The sequence below is a fragment of the Euleptes europaea genome, chromosome 5 (genome assembly GCF_029931775.1).
Source record: "Euleptes europaea isolate rEulEur1 chromosome 5, rEulEur1.hap1, whole genome shotgun sequence".
NCBI classification, from domain to species: Eukaryota; Metazoa; Chordata; class Lepidosauria; order Squamata; family Sphaerodactylidae; genus Euleptes; species Euleptes europaea.
Genome location: NC_079316.1, coordinates 25161862 through 25175367, shown reverse-complemented (window position 1 = coordinate 25175367; position 13506 = coordinate 25161862). Strand labels below are relative to the sequence as shown.

General features: G+C 39.6%; 1 protein-coding gene across 1 annotated transcript in view; it reads right to left on the bottom strand.

Moving 5' to 3' along the window:
* Positions 1-8664, bottom strand: part of IFT80 (intraflagellar transport 80) — an 83277-nt gene extending 74613 nt beyond the window's left edge. The window contains exons 1-3 of the mRNA XM_056850380.1: positions 8608-8664; positions 8042-8285; positions 2161-2271 (exon numbers count right to left, since the gene is read on the bottom strand). Of these exons, the coding sequence (XP_056706358.1) occupies positions 2161-2271; positions 8042-8285; positions 8608-8664 (412 nt within the window). The remainder of the gene's footprint in view (positions 1-2160; positions 2272-8041; positions 8286-8607) is intronic.
* Positions 8665-13506: the final 4842 nt, after the last annotated feature.

Below are 13506 nucleotides of genomic sequence, written 5' to 3'. Positions count from 1 at the left end.
ATTCCTTCATCTAAATCATTTATAAAGATGTTGAACAACACAGGGCCCAGCACAGATCCCTGCGGAACACCACTAGTCACTTCTCTCCAAGTGGACGAGGAACCATTAAATAGCACTCTTTGGGTACAATCTGTCAACCAGTTGCAGATCCATCTAACAATAATAGGATTTAACCCACATTTTCCCAATTTGTCTACTAGAATACTATGTGGAACCTTATCAAAAGCCTTACTGAAATCTAGATAAACTATGTCTACAGCATTCCCCTGATCCAGCAAGGTAGTAACTTTCTCAAAAAAAGAGATAAGATTAGTCTGATATGACTTATTCTTGAGAAACCCATGCTGGCTCTTGGTGATCAGATCCATCCTTTCTAAATGCTCACACTTGTCTGTGTGTTTGTTTGCTGCAGGAGGAGATTCAACAGGGAGAGCTCTGGCTCCAACCGCTGACCGGCTGTGCCACCCTGAGCCTTGGCCGCAGAACAAGGTTGACTTTGGAAGGTGTCTAGGGTATGCAGGTGGCTGCCCCTGTTGGTTCTCTGCGCCTCATTGTAAAGCCACACTGGGAGAGTGACACTGTTTTCTTAGAGAAGACGCAGAGGTAGGGATTGTTGCTCTTGGCTACGTTGCCCCTGCAGGCCCCCCCCCCCAACAAAGTGTATTCAAAGGCCACAACTGTGTTTTTCTGTCTGTTTCAGGGGGTCTCTGGAGGGGAAGGCAGAGCTTCACTGACATGGCAGATGCTGCAAGCAGCCCGCAGAGTGGATGGAGCTCTTCTCACAAATGATGTTGGAAAATCTTCATGGGGTGTAAAGGCTCTCTGCCCCAGAACTGAGGGACACCAGCCAAAAGTGCTAACAGTGCGTTGAGGTCCTGCGCGGTGTGGGGTGAAATCAGTGGAGACATAGCAGTGTTATAGCGGCTGGGGCTGCAGTGCAGAGGGATGGAGAAGTTCAGATCAAGGGTGGGCAGACATGTCCAAGTGATTGGGGGCACATTGGGAACAGTGTCTATAGGTCCTCTGAGCTGGGTGGGACTGTCCTGTACAGTGAGTTGGGGAGAGGTGTTGCAGGTGGACCAGAGTATGACACAGCTCCCAGTCTCCTATTTGCTTTGAAAGGCTGTCTTTTGCAATGGGCATCAAAGCTGCTTAATTTCGGGGGAAGGGGTCTTGCAGTACAGAGACCTCAAGGGGCCAAGTGAGTCGATCCAACTTTTTACCATTCCTTTAAAAATTAACTGTACAAAGGTATGCTGAGCACCAAAGTGAAAATGAGCAGCCTTGCCGTGCCATTTAGTAGATGGAGAAGATATCCCAGTTTCCTAGCTAGCCTCTATGTTAGGTTACCCCTACAGCTATTCAGCATGCTATGCTCAACTAAGACGTTCAACTTTCAAGCTTTAAGACAGCACAAATTGCAATTTATAATCAGTACTGTAATTGTTTCCAGGTTTACAACATTTTCTGCTGTTCACTGTGCAATCCTAAACAGGTTTGCTCAGAATCCAGATCTATTCAATAGGACTTATGCCCAGAAAAGTGTTCTTAGGATTGCACTGCTGGTCACCCAAAGTATCTTCTGGCTCTCCCAGTGTTGGTTCTATGACAATTATTTAAAGTATGAGTATGTTACTGGCTACAGGAGGACTGGATTCAGTAGAAGATACTAATGGTTGCAGGTCCTTCCCACTTTCCCTGCCCCCAGGCTGTAATTTATGACCCTGGGGAAACTGATTCCTGGGAAGCAGAACCTGTACGAACTGACAGCCATGTGTGTTGGTGGGCTGCAATGAGGACAGAATCAAACCGTAGCAAGCAACAATCACTACTGCCTAGTCACACAACTGATTGATTTTGCGGGACTTTGGGAAGTAGGAATATATTCTTCAAAGTTCTGGCCAAACAATAAGAAAAAAAATCCATAACTGAACTCTTCTCACCCATCCCTAGACCACGTTTCCATACACATTCCCACCATTCAGTGGGTATCTTGCTAGTTTTCAATCATGTTAATGGTTTTACTTTGTTTCAGTTAACTGTGTGTTCTTTGTTTCCATTCTTTGCTACCAACACTAAGCTTTAAAAATGAGGCCATTGTACTTTTAAAGGCATTCTTTGCTTATCATTAAGAAAAACAAAAACAAAATATCCTCTTACCTGTAACAAGTGCTGTTCCTTCATAATTCCATCTTCCTGCTAGTACAGCACCACAATGGGCTTCAACACTTTTTTCTACTCTTCCTGACTTGGAAATCAAATGGAACTTGCCTATAAAAATTTGAAGTTACTATATTAGAAATCCAGTCTGCACTGGGAAGGCTGTTACTATATATTCTTAGAAATTTAAAAACACAGGTAAAAAAAAAAAAAAAAAAACATCTGACTAATGTTGTGTGATTTTTCTATGTCTAATTTAGTTTTTATTTATCGGCAGTACTAATTAAGATTTTAAACTGTCGCCTTTAATGTTTTATAATCGTTGTTTTAATTATATTGTAAGCTGCCTTGAGTGCCGCAAGGTAGAATGGTGCCTGTTAATGCCTTAAATAAATAATCACAAAACATTCTTTTGTGAACTAGAAATGCTGACATTACAGGCTTTCTGTTAGGGAACAGTGCCTTAAAGTTCCAGGTTCAAAAGTCATTGGGCAACAGAAACTGATCCAGAGTATCCGACTTGTGATAGGCAGCGAACTGGTCTTCCCACAAACCCACTGTCAATGATAAAACAGTGACTGCATGAAAAGACCGTTGTCTTGCAGCCATGTAGTCTTATGTGCCACCTGACTGCTGGAGCTTATTCAGGAAGATAGTTTAAAAAGAACAGGACAATGTTCAAAACCTCATTTGGTATCTTCCAGGCTTTTTTACTTTAACTTCTCTAGGCCAGATAAAAAACTGAAATGTTTGACCATATGCTTTATTCATAATATAGTTTGGAACCGAATGTGAAGGGACTCAGATTCAGCCTTACATTAATTCTCAGTGTTATAAAATACTGCTCCCTTTCTTCCTGTTTTTATTATTTAATGAAACCATAAACTGTTCTCAAACTTGAAGCAGTTTTGCAGTTCTGGAAAGCATTCAAATAAGAGATTAGCAGCCTATTCAAGTACAGCGTGTACAGAACTGTGTCTGTTATATTCATTTGCTACCACAGAGCTATTAAATATTCTGCTGTAATTTTAATTATTAGTTATATGTGTAACAAAAACTAGTGAAGAAGAAAGTAACTTTTAAAGAACCACTATACACAGTATTAAATTAATCGTCAAAATGGTAACATAAAAATATTTCAGACGATAAAACAGACGAATATTCACCCAAACTCACTTTGTTCAAAGAAAAACAGAATGTGACATCAGTTAAATATACAAATCATCAAAAGAACATATCAAACTACTTAGAAAAAATATATATATAAAGGAGAGAGGCTATTTAATATATCAGAGCAAAAGGAAGCCCAACTTAAATTGCAGTACTGTATGTACTGAAATGCTAGGTTTCAGAATATGGACTGACAACAAATTATGCATAAAAGACAAACTGTCATGTCACTGGCTTTAAATGGAGTTTTGGAAAGCTATACAGACATCAGCAAAAAGCTTGTCAATGGATCATGAATGTTATTTTCCAGGGAATCTCTAACTTCTCTGTGCGTGCTCTGCCTTTCTTGATGCCAATGGCAAATTACTCTGGTGTTACAAGTGGGCCTGAACTAGCAGGGGAATAAAAGGACTATCGCTGGCTTGGCTATCCTGTCACTTTAGCATCTGGATTTGAAATTCAATGAGCATCTTTTATAAAATCAAACCTCATCATTTATGGCAGCAAGCATGGACTTCTGAATAAAGCTTTGTGAGAGCCAACTGACTAAGCAGGAGAGGTAACACTTAACTATTTTAAGGTAGAATATTAGGGCACTGAAATATCACCATTAACGGGTTAGATTAGGACATAAATCTATTGGTTACATTGGTAGAGTATTGGATAAATATTGTAGAGTTATGCAAATGTGGCACAGAACTGCTGGTCTCATGCTCAAAATGGGGTCTTGTCCTTATTCATATGGAAAACAGCAGAGAATACAGGCAGGCTCTGCCCAATACATATGATTGCCCACCTTAATGGACTAACGTCCAGATACTCACCTAGTTGAGCTGTACCCTGATGTTAGTAGGGTATTTTCCTGGATCTCAGGGACAACTATAATGGGAATTGTACTACTTAGGGCCACCTCACAAGATTATAGGAGGCAGTAGTTATCAAGGGCCAATCAGAGCTCAGGTTTCCCACATAACTTCTGCTTTCAGAATCATCCATTTATTCCACTTTTACTCTGCTGTTCCTTCCAGGAACTCAGGAGGAGCACATCGTTCTCTTTATTTTATGTTCGCAATCAACCTTTGAGGTAGGCTAGCCTGAGTCAGTGACTTGTTCATGGTCAACCATGGGGGAGGGGCCATGGCTCAGTGGTAGAGAATCTGCTTGGCATGCAGAAAGTCCCAGGTTCAATCCCCGGCATCTCCAGTTAAAGGGACTAGGCAAGGAGGTGATGTGAAAGACCTCTGCCTGAGACCCCAGAGAGCCGCTGCCAGTCTGAGTAGACAGTACTGACTTTGATGGACCAAGGGTCTGATTCAGTATAAGGCAGCTTCATGTGTTCAACTACTGAGTTTAAAGGTGAGGGATTAAACACAGGTCCCTGTCCCAAGTCAAACACACTAACCACTACACCAGTTTGCAAGGCGTATTGCAAGTGTTAATTTTAGAGTCTGGTACTTATGAGCAGAAACTGTCAGTTTCCATGAGGCTACTTGGAAGGATTCTTTCCTTTCCTCAGGACAATCTTGAATATGTAAGGGCTTGCACACTATTCGTGGATTGAGTCTTGTTTCTTTTCTGTCACAATCATTGCTTTGTCATTAGACAAGAACATTGGCATAGTTGGGTTGTGGCTTAGGAACCCATATTGTGCCCCGGGGAAAGGTCAGCCTACAAAGGCTAAGTCTTTGTTTTGTACTATTTTTTTTAAGATACGAGAAATCATAAATAAATAAGGATAATATTTCCCATTGTATAGCAGTGCAATTCCAAGAATAATGCAGTTCACATTTCGAGCTATTATGGTGCTAAGCACCATAAAAGCCTTTCTATGAAATCCTATATTGTGTATAGACTACCAGCATGGTTGACCTTAAATGTGACAATCACCGATGATTAACTCAACAAATCCAAGAATTCTATACTACTGCTTTGTGTTTCAGGAGATGTGTTTCTGCTGTTAATCTATGAATTATAGCAGCTGTATAGTTCGATATGCTTCAAGACATAATGGTCCCTCTATTACATATGTGGTAAAGCAAAGACCTCAGTGGACATTTTCTGCTTTTTACTGTTTAAAAAAAAATCTAAAATGTATTCACAAAATATGCTTGTACTCGGGGGAGTTTTGGCTGTAATATTAATACCATAAATAAGATTAACACTGGTGTACTATCATGTAAGAGGGATTCTCTCTGTTACGTACATACAGAACCAATTTGTGGAATTGTGATTGATGGTACAGTAGTGTTCTGAGAAACACATTAGTGGCCTTACAACGCCTGTACGTGCATAACTGTTGCATCGTTCTATTTTCAGAGCCACAACATGGTCTGCAAAAAGATAGCTTTATCAATTCAAGTTGTAGACACAGGGATATTTTAAAAAACCACCAAGGCCCAGCAATGTCAGGTTCTCCATCTTAAGCAACTGAGATTCAGGAAAAGAACACTGCTAGATTGTTCCTTTGTGCTTCGGTCTCTGAAGTCATTAGAACAACATGAGGTTTAAGCCCTCATTAAACCCTGTTCTTTAAGCTCTAAAATATTTTAAACATAGTTTTGAACAAATTATGACAATACTTTTTGAGAAGAACTATGCATTCCATTTATACAGCTGTTTAATCTGGACAAAATTTGATAATCCTTTGAAATAAATAACAGAGTCCTGTCATATGTGTATTTGGAAATAAATCACAGTAATTTCAATGAATTTATGTTTACAACTTCAACTTAAAGGGCAAGCAGACGTGACAGTACCCAATTCCTCATGAAGCAGGAGGTGATTGGATGAGCTGATTTAAAGAGTAGTAGGGTCACAGTATATGGGGGAAACTGAACCTTCTGTGTTCCTCCACCTCAGAACACTTTAAAAAAAAACTGTTTTCCCTCCAGGCAAGGGAAGCCCTCTCAGGTCCAGAGAAGCCTGGGCCACTTCCAGCTTTTGACGCCCCAAGCCATAATAAAAATAAAATATAAGGATGCATGATGAGCATAAAACAAGCCATGAAACTTATCAAATGCTTAAAAAAAAGAAAGCAAGTGTCTAAATTAGAGGTCCCCTTTAAGACTCAGGCCAAATGGCTCTCCTGGTGCCCCCCTCTAATTGGTCCTGGGCAGAGGATACTTGCATTCACACTGCAAGAATAATAGCTATAAAAAACATTGGGGGAGGGGCAGATGGGAAGGGCTCAGTGGCAGATTCAGCCATAGGCTACCTATTGCAATATGCCAATAAAGGTCATTTGATTGATATATTGCTTGTATCATTCATGTCTGCTACCACACAAAGCAAATATGTACCAGTGCACTTCTCCAAAAATTACACTTGTGCAGTTTATTGGATAATTCTCAGTTTTCTTTACAAAGTAGTCTACTTTACAAAGTAGTCTTCTATGTTATTTTTAATTAATCAAAATTATGGGTGATATTCATCTGAAGCTGAAGACTGAAACATGAACTGTATTACAGAATAGACACCTACCTTTCTTGTAGAATAGGATTCAGAAGGGGGAAAAGGTTGATATCATTTCTGAAAATGTTAATATCAAGATCATAGGCAGACATATTGCTCCACACAAAAATCCAAAGAAAAAAGCTAGATCCAACTAAAATATCACAAAACAGTGTGCAAGCTTTGGAACTGCTCAGAACTCTTCATCAGCTGGATGTTAAAAATCAAACAAACAAAACCGAAAAAGGCAGGGAAACAGAAAGAAAGGTAGACAGAAATACAGATAAAAAGATAGAAAGAAATTTCAAGCCCCAATCTTAAGGCTTCTGGTCTACCTCCTGTGCAGGATATGCAGCAGGTTTAATAGTAAAATTAGATGGTGCTGGGCAGAGCTGGCTGAAAAAGTGGTGAGCTAAAAAATGTTTCATGTTTAGTAAAACATAGGGTACACCCTATGTGGAAAGTACACCCAGTGGCCCAGAAGAGAGTATGAGTTTGCACACTTTAATCAGCAAAGACAGACAATTAGGAATAGACATCTTTGAACACACTATACCAGGGCAGTGGGAATTGTACTGAGTATTGATCTGTATTTGGATCCTATTCATGCAGAGCTACACTTGCATCAATTCACTTGCACCTTACTGCTGCCACTCTAGATGTGTACAGAGCAAATCTCTGGGTTTACCCTTTTCCCCCAGATTTCTCCTTTCACTACGTTATGACTAAAGCCAATTGCTGGATCAGGCCGAATAAGATCTTGTTCTTAAAAATATTGTGGTGCAGCAGTTAAGATAGACACCAGTTACTGACAGTGCAGCTTTCTTTCTTATATTTAGTGTAGCACAGGAACAGCTTGGCATTTTCTGCCAACTACTCTTGTAATTAAACAAAGGGGGGGGGAGGTCCATGGGAGAAAAAGCCACAGGCAAATAAATCCATCATCTCATTCCCAACTATACTGTGAGAAAACATTGCAAGTAGGGAAGCTAAGATTGAGAAACCAAAATGCATGCTTACCAAGGATATATTTATTACAAGGATTTGGACTCAATACAAGGGGAAAATACAGACTATGAGTAAGCAAAAATAAAATTTTACAAGAATCAGAAAGTGGAAAACAGCCACAATGTTAAGTCTGAAGCACCATATCATCGTGCCATACAATACCACACACACACAAAACCAACTGTATATAAATGAAATGGCATTACAAGTATTGTAGTATAAAATTAACAGTACGCACTCCAAGATGACTTACCATCAGAACTCGTGAGCACAAAGTTCTCAGCTTGGGTTTGCCTCTTTCCACCTACACTTTTGGGAAACCAATGAAGATCTATAGGGTAGATATCATCAGGCAGCTTCACTACTTGTGTTGTCTCACCAGATAACAAATTCCATTTCATAATCTGGTGATCTTCACTGCATGAGTAAAGTTCATCTGCTGTTGTCCAGCCTACACAACTAACCAATTCCTTATGTGTTAACAGAATTAAGGAACGCTATCATGTTAAGGCAGTTGAATCATACATCATGACAGAAAGACATTTAAATCCTCTTAAAATTAGCTTTTATAAACTAGCAAATTGGGGACTAATGAGGCAAAAAGGAATCCCATTCTTAACCAGCCTCACACCCATTGAACTTGCATGTCTCCTCTTGCTCCATCTCACTTGCCTGACCATCCCGCCCTTTGCTATGGATCCATTTGTTCCCACCCCCACTCTTTTTTTACTCCACCACACCAGTCATCCACCCTCCCAATTTTTTCTTCCCCATCCTCTCATCCAGCAACCTGCCAGGTCTTTCCTCTTCAGTGCTCACTTGATCTTCTTGTTCTTTTCTTCCTCCCATTTCTTCCCAGCTCTTCTTGAACCACATGGCACCTGTGATGTAGCCTTCCCTACTTTCATCTTCTCTGTGCTCCTGCTTCCCCCAAAAAATTATTTTCCTGGCATAGGTTTTATGGGCGACATTTTGCCAACCAATTTCCCACCCCCGAGAGGCCTTCAGATAGCTTATACATATTTATCCTTATTTTTTCCCCAAGGATATCAGGGCAATAATGATGGTATTCCCCTCCTCCATTTTATCCTCACAATAAATCTTCTGAGTTGGGTTAGACCAAGAGTGACCAGCCTCAAGTCACCCAGGGAGTCTGAGAGCAGTGCGAGGATCAATTCTCATCCAACATTTTAACCAATACACCACACAGGCTGTCCTTCCTGGTCTCACAGTGCATAGTCTAAACCCATTGACTAGGTTTAGACTGGAATAACTCTGCACAGGATTACACCATAAATCTCCTGATTTCTTGGTAGGATTACTCCAGAATATAAGGCTCGAAGCCAACATTTGATACTGGGGGCTGCATGTAGGGGTGTTGGCTCCATATGTGCCTTTCATGTTGGACTTTGGCTGAAATGCTTTAGTTTGAAAATCATTCTCAATGGATTGACAAGTTCACTCTGACAACCTTATTTTGCTGTGGTCACACAAACCATAATCTTTGCTTTGCAAGCTGGGTGTCAAAATTGCCATTAAAACCTTAAAATTCCATTACAACAAAACACAGAGATACAGAATTGGACTGATGGACTGAAGGGATTGCGTCATAAAAATCAGGAGTCAGGCCCAGCCATATCCTTCACTGCACTTGTGGCAGTGTTAGTTCCTGGAAAGACAAATGCACTATCACAGGGTCTGTGGCACAGCAGCATCAATATCTGTGCCTAATGGTCCAATGATACTGACTATCAAATGGCTTGGAGGAAGATAATAAACCCAGTATATTGTGAACATTATGCTTGAATTGGGAATACTCCAGAAAAAGAGCAAAAATCTCAATAAGAAAAGGGTGTGAAGAACCTATTCCTTTTTTCATTTTGGTTGCTTATATAGATAGATGATATTTTCATACGTCTGTAAAAAGGAAAATCACCACTACAAACGTTAAGCAATATCAAAATATTGTCAGCTACACTTATAAAGCTGTTTACAAGACAAAGGATATGTTTTGGTTCCTTCAACAGAGACGTCTTTAACCTCATTTTGATTGAATTTTCTGGTGCTGATAATCCAGACAGATGCAATAATTTAATAATCCATATTGATGTGCCGATTTAATAATCCATATTGATGCACCAATTTAATAATCCATCTTGCTGCGCCGATTTAAACAGAGATCATGTTTGTGTTTAACAGGCTACACCTGGAATATTAAAACAATAACCTGTGTTAAAAGGGAAATGTCAGTATTTGCATTTTAACTGGTACCCAAACTTGTGATACAATATGCGCACTCAAATTCTTGAGTAGAAAGGATAAGAAAATGACCCTATTAGTTCCTCAACACAGGCAGACAATTTAGGGCTGGCCCTTTGCTATTAAATGCAAAATAGCAAGACTTGCATTATCTGTAGGAAATAAAAATGTTTACAACAGATTCTGCAGAAATAATGGACTTCAGAGAGCTTCTTCAATGGCCATAACTCCCATTAATGTTAATTAATAGACACTTGTGCATTCATGAGAGAATATACTATTATTCACAGCATATGCCCTCTAACCTTTTGAGATTCCTGCAACATAGATACTACAACCCACTAAAGAGTTACCAGGCGGAGGTTCACCCAAGGTCTCAAGTAGATATAACCTCTACACACAGAGAACTTTGCTCCGGGGTACTCATTATGTATTCTGTGAAGTATTTCTCATTTAGTCCAATGTAGCACCACCAACATCCTCCTAATGAAACTAGATTTCTTTTTAAACATTCAAATGTAATTATTCTCTATTACACTCTGTGCTGAAATGAATACCTTCCAGAGTTCTATAAAGACCTGACTTTGTTCTGAACCATTTGATTTTTGAATGACACAATACACAATCTGGTAAAGTACCCCACAAAAATTTACATTAATAAAAAAGGATAAGCAGCAGTTTGTTCAGGATCAGGCTAATGCATTTAGACATTTGATTATTTATGAATTAGATAATACACATTAAATAATGCCAATGTTACATTTTTATATTTAAACAAACTATATTATTGACCCTAATTAAAACATTTATATACATAAAATGTATACCCTGCCTTTCTTCCCAAGGAACCACAAGGGACTTTGAAATTTACTTTTCTTGGAAAATAATCCTTATATTAACTGAAAAGAGTTATTTTATTCTGTCAGAAGCCATGAAGAAAAAAATCACATATTTACTTCTCCACTATACACGGGCAGCCCATTCCTGAAGGGGGGGGGCACGAAGCTCCGCCGGTATAGATGCCACCTTATCAATGAACAACAACAATAATAATTCAGCAAGACCATATTTATAGGTCTCGCTGAATTAAACTTCCTCCCTATAGGTGTATTCATGTAGTATATGTAAATGTGAGGATGTGCATACACACAGGGTTATATTTGGGATGCCAGCCATGAGATTTTTCTCTCCTTGGCAGGCAACGGAGTCCATTCTCCTCCTCTTGCAAAGGATGCAGCCAGCATCTATCTTCCTACAAATACTTGCCAACAGACATCAATTTTAATATGGTCTCTAAAACCTCTTTAAAAAGAAATCCAACAGTTGACTTCATTCATCAAGCTCAAATCATTCACCTGTAGAGTTTCAGGTCAGTGGCACCTTGCCACCAGTCTGAAGGAACACCTACTAGCTTCACGTGGGCCACAGTTTAGAAATGAAAATATTTTAAGAATTGGTTAGTCAGAGATATGCCATATTAGGCATTGTTTTTTACCACAATTCTGCCTTCATCTATGTAACTAACTTCCAATTGTGCCCCCTTCTCAGTGGATACTTGCCTCAAACATATGTTTCTTCAAACATAGGATACTCCCCAAGTTTGCAGAAAAATGTGAAAGCTAAACAAATACAAATAAACAGGGGGTTAAATCCCCCCCAAATAAAAAAAACATTCTGTACGCATGTGCAGAACACACCCACCTTTTGCAGCTGCCTCTGACCCCTGCCAGCCCGGCCAGGTACACGATGCAAAGCCACCACACCTCTGCAGCTGCAGATCCCAGGAGCCACTGCCAGGCCCATCCGCCATGGTGGGACCTAGGAGCTGCTCTGGGACCATCCGCAGAGGCGGCGGAGCACTGCTGCAGCTGGACTGGAAGGTGAGCAGGGGAGAAGGAGATGGGCTTACCCCTTGTGAATTTTGCGGGGGGGGGGCACTTATCATTTTATAAAGTTGTCTATGTGGACTTTAGCATGGCTACTATAGAAGTGCCCTATTTTTGTTTAGGTCTGATTTTAAAATTGTACTGCTATTTGTATTGCTTTTTTAAATTTATTTTGTTGGAAGTGCTTCAAGTGCAATCCTCATTTTTTTTTCTTTTTAGAAAACAGGCAAAATTTCGCTTGATGTTAACATATTGGAGTAACACCCACAAAGTAAAATGTGCAAACCACCTGCCTCACAGTAGTTCAATTAAATTATCTCAGAAGAACACAAAAATAGGCATGCAGAAGTTTCTTCCTTGGAAATTTCAAACACACAAAAAGACAGGTATTTATTTGTCTGGATATTTTAGGTACAGAACTGACCCTAATGAACCTTTCAAGGCTAGAGACATGTACAACCTCCCATCACTTATATTAGTCTGGAATAAGTACCTTTTTGTTTCATAACCATAACCACCAACATGAACTGGAATCCACAGTCCTTTTATAGACATACATAGGAAGTAGGGAAGGAGCACTACATCATTTAACTTTACTGCTATTAAATAAATCTTTACTGCAAGTACAAAAAAGGGGCTATAGTTTGTTAAGCAGTAAACAGTCTGTCAACTAATCTCAATTATGTAGCATATATCTGTTTCAGAGGAATTTCAGACTTTTGCTACTCTCCCTCCCAGAATCTTTAAGGTTCATTGGCGTGTTTTAATTCTATAATGCAGGAGTGTATGTTGAGGATCTCATAACTGTTAAGATAGTTAATTTGCATCATGATCCTAAATATACAGTCTTAAGAAAAATAATGCCTTGCTAGATTAGACCAAGAGCCACCCAGTGCAGCAGTCTCCAGAGGAATCCCAGGAGCCAGCTCACATTATGTATCCACCAGAAACTGGCCAGGGTTCAGCTGTTTACTTTTGTTCACCTCTGCTTCTGGACAATTTGTTTGTGCATCCTTGGAGCATATACATACACATGTCATGTCATTCCTCCTATCAATTCAGATTAACCAAGAATAAGCATTGATGATGACAACAATGTAGGTAACCAATATAAATACTAACATGGATATGAATTCCCATTCTACAAATACATACTTAAAATGTGGGAGGGGGAAGTCTTCCTCATCAAGAACCAAACCACCACTACCGTGATCACAGAACCATGACTACTAGTGTGTAATGAAATTTAACTAAACCATTGTTGGCATTCTTGATTATAGGCTTGTGCAAACATGTGATTATAGGCTTTTGAATCTGCCCTGACATAGTTCAGTATCTCATTTTATGGTATGGTATTAAACTGTATGTCAAGATCGGCTGTTGTATTCTCACTTTTGAAACAAAATGCCCCATTTTCTCTGCTCCGAACAATGGTTTAGGGCATTTTGGATATGACAAGAACCATATAAAAGCAGGAGGCTGCAGATGGTTCCTAGCACCTAATTCACAGTCCCTAACTCCTTTTCTGATTCAAATGCATCTTCAAGAGACATTTACCACTACTGCACAACTC